Consider the following 6,641-nt stretch of genomic DNA (forward strand, 5'->3'; position numbering starts at 1 on the left):
CTGTCCTCTGCATAGGTTTATCGACCAATTAGTTAATTAATTGATATAAAAAGAGCACTCTATGGGAGACAATGACCAAGCCTAGATTGATTACATACATGGGAAGGGTAAAAAGTGAAAGAAAAAAGCCTGACTCCTTGTAACGTACACTATTCTCTCATCCATCAATCAAAGCCCTGTTCTTCATCGAGTACTCTCTCTATCTCTCTGCTTTTCATTTTGGCCAAAGCCATATCTCCCTTCTCTTTAACCTTTTTAGTTTTTACTCTGGTTATTTTTACTTTCCCTCGCTAAAGTCTGATGTACGGATGTTATCCGTTTGATGCGATCCAATTTTAGCTAAAACTTAAAATCGTATCAATTTTATATTTTTTAAAATTAATTATGCATAAATTATCCTTATAAATCGATATTTTCAATTTTCAATCCATTTTTTTATTTATATATATAGTAACAAAAATAAACATCATAATCAAAGCATAAATAACAATATAATTATTAATAACTAAACCAAATGTGGAGTTTAATGCAGACAACCTGTCCAACTACTATATTTTGCTTTATTTAGTGTCAAAGACTAAGTACAACCATTATTTTAACTATAAACATTCATCTGCTAAAGTGGGTTTATATATGCTATAATATATATATTAATATTATAAGCTCCAATTAGTTTCTTCACCCGATCTATATATGAAAGTCTCATATCTGCATGCATATGTTAATTTCAAAGTAATTTCTTATATGTTATTATTCCTTATTTTATTTTTATTTATTTTTGTTGAGCTTCATGGTTTAAAATAATATGAGATGTTGTAATAAAATGATAAAATCATTTTAGAACATACAAGAGAATAATGGGATTTTTGACTTGGCAGATGAATCGATGATAATGATATGCACATACAAATGATAAAATCAGTTAAAAACAGATGATATGCAATGGAGCAAAACCACTTGAAAGCTTTCATTCAACTCAGAATCTCATATGCTTAATCAAACAAAACAAACATAACTTTAGGCTAACGTGGTCCTTAGAAAAAAAAAAAAACTAGGAAGTCCACAACCCAAACATATCATTGCAGATTAAACAAACAGAGTTTCAGTGCAACAAATTGAGCTTCAGTGCTTCACTATTGAGTATTGACGTTAAACAAATAAAGATCCTTAAGAAAAATTACCGTCGAAGCATAAAGATGTGAGAGAGGGGCTGCCGGCTGTGTGAGAGATGGGAGGGTTGCGTGAGACACTAAGAGAGTGAGAAAGAGAGGTGAGGCCGAGAACGTTGGATGCAGAGAAGCCGTGAGAGGGCAGAGATGGAGGCCATGAGTCGCAGAGAGTGAGGAAGAGAGGGGCACTGAGGAGAGACTGGATGATGCGATGGAGGCTGTTAGCCTGTTACGTACGGCGTAGTTCTTGGAGGGGGGGATCTAAGTTTCTAAGGAGGGGTGGCGAAAGTATAACTTCCGGGGGGTGGGTTTGGGGAAATAAATCCCGAGGTTTTTTTTGGGGGGGGGGGGGGGGGGAACGGCGCCGTTTCTTAGAGTAATTCAATACCATATAATAATAATAATAATATATATATATAGTTATATATATTTTGTTATAGTGATTTAACCTATTAAAAACAAATTATTATAGACTTATAGTGATTTAATATAGATTAGTATAATTATAACTATAGTCTATATTAGACTATATAATAGTATTAATATTAGACTATTAGTATTAGTATATATATTAGTATTAGTTATATATCAGTTATAGCTGTATAATATATTAGACTATATAATAATATTAATATTAGACTTAAAGTATATTACTAATAGTAATATAGTATTAGACTCTAATATTATTATAAATATTAGTAGTAAACTATTAGTTATAGTGACTAGAATAACTATTTGTAATACATTTAATATACTATAGTCAAATATATTATATATTAGACTATATAATATATATATATATATTATTAGTTATACTAATACTATATTATTAGACTAGTATAGTTATATATTATTATTAGTTATAGTGATTTAGTATAAGTATAACTATAGTCTATATTAAACTATTAGTATTAGTTAAATAGTTATAGATTTATATATTAGCATAGCTATATAATATACTAGACTATATAATAGTATTAATATTAGCCTATTAATATAGTTATATATTAGTATTGCTATATTAGTATAAGTATAACTATAGTCTATATTAGACTATTAGTATTAGTTAAATAGTTATAGACTTATATATTAGTATAGCTAAATAATATATTAGACTATATAATAGTATTAATATTAGACTATTAGTATTAGTTATAAACTATATATTTAATATTAGTATTAGTTATAAACTTTTAGTATTGATTATAAGTATAACCATAGTTTATATCAGACTATTAGTATTAGTTATAAACTTATATATTAGTATCAACATTTTATGTAATAATTTATAAATTATAATATGAAATTATTTCATATATAATTATAAATTATATATAAAAATTTCACATAAAAATTTATAATTATACATTATATATAAAACTTATATATATATATATTAATATATATAAAATATTTTGTATAAAACTTATATATACAAATATTATTTTTTATATATTTTTTATCAACTGGTCTGGTTTGAAAAATTCTAAAATCGGAACCGAATTGATTCCGACCGGTTTTCACATTCCAAGAACCAGTCCCGAACCGGACCGATTCAAAATCGGTAAAATCGATCCGATCTGGACCGATTTTCAAGTTTGAATTTACACCTATAGTCTCATGTAATCTAAGCTCAAGTAAAATTGTAACAACTTTCAATTAAGCAATGTAATTTTAATTAACTAGGTAAATGTGTTTTGATTTAGCTAAATCATAGAGCTCAATAGAAAGAGCGATGCTATTCCACTACTGGGAGCTCCCGTTGGAGCTCTTGTTAGTGTTTTTAGAATGTGTTTTTTATTTTGTAATTTTTTACATGTATTTTTTAATATATTAAAAAAAATAAGAAATATTTATAATATTATTAAAAAATATTTTCTTAATTATTAAATAAAAAATAATAATAAAAAAATAAAAAACTTAGAGCAATAAAAACTAGCGGTAGAATAGTATTTTCCTAACAGAAAAGTTTTAAACCATGGAAATCGGGTTCATACACCAATGACCTCGGAAACTTCTACATCTGCCTCGCAAAATGTGCAACTTCTAAATATTGGTTACTCTTTCCATCTGTGCACGTGTCTTGCTCTGGCAATTGTTCACACCTCAATCACTCGTCGCCTTCGTATTAAGAACAGTAGACACGGAGAAAAAAAAAATAATAATGATATGCTTGCTACTTACTATTTATTTATTTTAATTTTTTGTAGTTAATGTTTAAGGAATTAATTATTAATAAAATTATAGATTTTTTAATTTTTTTGTTAATGATTAAAGATGTTAAACTTTTGTTAAGAGCTCATTTCGATTGTTTGGAAGATCACATCTAATCTCAATCTCAAATATCTCTTAAAATATAAATAATTTTATATTAATTATTACAATTTTTTCAAACTAATCCTAACAAATTTTATAAACTTTCAAATAAAAAATAAAAACAATTCAAAAGTTTTAAATTTATAAATAAAAATAATATTGAAAAACTATATTCTAAAAATATTATAACTTTACAATAATTTTTATTTAACTTTTTATCTCTCCTATTCTAAAATCCTATAAAATATTAACTATAACTATTTCAATATTATTCACAAACTATTTTATGATTATTCACAAAATTTTCATTTCTTAAATTTATCTTTTAACATATAGGCTCGTTTGGATAGTTTAATGAGATGAGATGATTTTAAATAAAAATTAAAACTTAAATAAAATATTTTTAGAATATTCTTTTTTAATATTTTTATTATTTTGTTTTTGAGAATATTACATTTTTTTATAAAAATTTAAAATAAATTATAATAATCAGGTGATATAAAATGAATAAAAAAAAAATCGTTTGATACGAACGGGCCATAATGTCTCTCTTCTTCCTCGTAATAGGCCCTGGGCTGGCCCACAAGATTATAAAACAAGATTTTATCAACAAAAACCGCAAAGTATCAGGCTAGGCTTCTATAAATCACCTCCCTTGAAACCTGACCTCAACATCTCTCTCTCTCTTTCTCTCTCTCTCTCTAGCTTCCTTCTGAGCTAGAAAAGCCAAGAGAAAAAAATGGGGTTTGCCCTGAAAGGGTTCGTGCTGCTGCAGCTCACAGTACTGATGGTGAGCTGCTACCCTGTGTTTGGTGAAGAGCATGGAGCTCTGCCACCAATCCCACCACCGGCAGAGACCCCTAGTCACCACCACCATCACCATCACCATGCTCATCCCCCGAGTCATCCACCAGTTCAGCCTCCGAGTCACCCACCCGCTCACCCTCCTACTCACCACCATCACCATCAAGCTCACCCTCCGAGTCAAGTTCCAGCTCAACCTCCGAACCATCACCACCACCACCATGGCCACCCTCCGGCCAGTCACTCACCGATACTTCATCCTCCTCCTAGTCTCCCTCCACCTCACCTGCCTCCAAGCCACCCCCCGGTTCACCCTCCAAGTCACCCACCTCATCACCATGCTCCTAGCCTCCCTCCGGTTCACCCTCCAGTCCACCCGCCGGCTCATCCCCCAATGCCGGTTCATCCCCCGGCGCATTCACCTGTTTTTCACCCACCAAGGAGCTTTGTAGCTGTTCAAGGTGTTGTTTACTGCAAGTCCTGCAAGTACGCTGGGGTTGACACACTTTTAGGCGCCTCGCCAGTTCTTGGTTTGTTCAAACTCCCAAAGCTTACTTGTCGACTTTTTTCACAAAATGCTTTTTCTTACAACGTAATTTTATTTTTTATATGAAAAATAATTTGGTAGTTTACTTTTATTCTCTCCTGTATACAGTCTTCAGTATCGTACAATTTGAACGTTTTGTAAGAACTCGTTAGGGGAAACAGTACTACTCGCAGTTCTTTTATTGTCGTACATGGCTGACAAGTGACAAGCCACATCCCCACAAAGTTTGAAAAATTTCCCAATTTTTTTCATGGCCAAACATACAACTAAGAGCAACCATTTTGTTGACTTTGTTGTATTGACACCCATGAAAGGCATGAACTAGACTAATACGGTGTCATCGTCTTTCAGATTTTCATGTGTTAATTATGTATCATGGAATTAGAATAGAAATGTCTTGAAACTTAAGTAACTTTACGTATGGTCCTGCTGATACGCTTTCCCCAGCTGCACATGCATGAATGTTAATGGACATTGGTTCTTTTGGCAGGTGCTATTGTAAAGCTACAGTGCAATAACACCAAGTACGGGCTGATCCAGAAAGCCAAAACAGACAAGAACGGCTACTTCTACCTCACAGCGCCCAAGACCATCACTTCCTATGGCGCCCACAAGTGTAAAGCCTTCCTAGTCTCATCGCCGCTGGCCGCATGCAGCAAGCCCTCTAATTTACACTACGGTCTCGAGGGTTCCGTCCTCAAGCCTGAAAAGCCATTTGTAACAGATCAGAAACTCCCATTTATTCTGTACTCCGTTGGACCTTTCGCTTTTGAACCCAAATGCCCACACTAAAATGTTATGTTTAGAGCGGCTTGAACCATGTCTGTTGTGTGAACACGCGCGTACTGTACTAGGGTTGTGTCTACTGTTTCATGATTTAGACTTGCCCAGATTTTTATGATTTGGGTATGGTGTTTGTACTTCGAATTAACAATAAATTGATGATATTAATAGGATTACGTTTGTATTATAATAAATGAGTCCAATAGAATCGTACATGTGACTTGTGAGGTTGTGCAATTTTAAGTTTTAACATCTAGTGCTCTCTCGAAAAAGCCAGCCCAACGGTCCAATATGTTTTTGTGTGTCATATGGCAGACACGAAGTTGCTTTTATTGCGGAAGCATGCTTCCAGGCTCGAGCTTTGAACTTCAGCATGGCACGCAGCACAGCAGCTCTGCCATTGGATTCCTGAAGGTCCGATCAGTAAGGTCACGTAATGCTCTGTTGATAATACTTGATGGTACGTAGCAGAGTGGGCCTCACAGTACTGAAACTAGACCGTTGATATCGTTGTTCGAGCTTGAAAATTTGAACGAGTGAACTGTTATTCACAGAGAAAACGTACTAAATAAAAATGGCATAGGATTCCCAAAGTGATCGTAAAGCTCGATAAGATCACGGACTTCTTTTCTCTTCACAGTCCGACTTTTAGCTCTGGCGCTCTGCTACATGCCCTTCGCAAGCAAGCTTCTTTTTGTTGCGTTTTCAACTTCCGAGCAGTATATACTACAAGTCTACAATCTTATCGCACGACTCATATTACATTACTGTTATTCGTAATATATTGTCGGTAAATTGGATTCACCGACAATATATTCTTTTTAATTAATTAGTACGTATACCACTGAAGATTGCGTTCCCTTTATTTCTTCAATTAAAATCAAAAGAAGTTTCTTATTTGTTAGGAAATTAAATTATTGCCGACACTAATTTTGTCTCTGATATAAGTTGGAGCGTGATCCTTTGAATCATAATGAAAGTAAAAGAACTTCAATGATGCATCAAGATCTCCCCTCAACACA

General features: G+C 32.7%; 1 protein-coding gene across 1 annotated transcript; it reads left to right on the forward strand.

Moving 5' to 3' along the window:
• The first annotated feature begins 4,105 nt into the window (after positions 1-4,105).
• On the forward strand, positions 4,106-5,869 carry LOC109014424 (non-classical arabinogalactan protein 30). Its single transcript, XM_018996892.2, has 2 exons — positions 4,106-4,819; positions 5,327-5,869. The coding sequence occupies exons 1-2, from the start codon at positions 4,225-4,227 to the stop codon at positions 5,626-5,628; spliced, it is 897 nt and encodes a 298-aa protein (XP_018852437.1). The 5' UTR covers positions 4,106-4,224; the 3' UTR covers positions 5,629-5,869.
• Positions 5,870-6,641: the final 772 nt, after the last annotated feature.

The sequence above is a fragment of the Juglans regia genome, chromosome 3 (assembly GCF_001411555.2).
Source record: "Juglans regia cultivar Chandler chromosome 3, Walnut 2.0, whole genome shotgun sequence".
Classification (NCBI taxonomy): domain Eukaryota; kingdom Viridiplantae; phylum Streptophyta; class Magnoliopsida; order Fagales; family Juglandaceae; genus Juglans; species Juglans regia.

What these genes read in the sequence shown, in the direction of transcription:
- LOC109014424 (XM_018996892.2), top strand. Translation starts at nt 4,225, where the DNA reads ATGGGGTTTGCCCTGAAAGGGTTCGTGCTGCTGCAGCTCACAGTACTG. An exon ending in AGGCGCCTCGCCAGTTCTTG is followed by an intron (nt 4,820 to 5,326) that starts GTTTGTTCAAAC and finishes TTCTTTTGGCAG; the next exon opens with GTGCTATTGTAAAGCTACAG.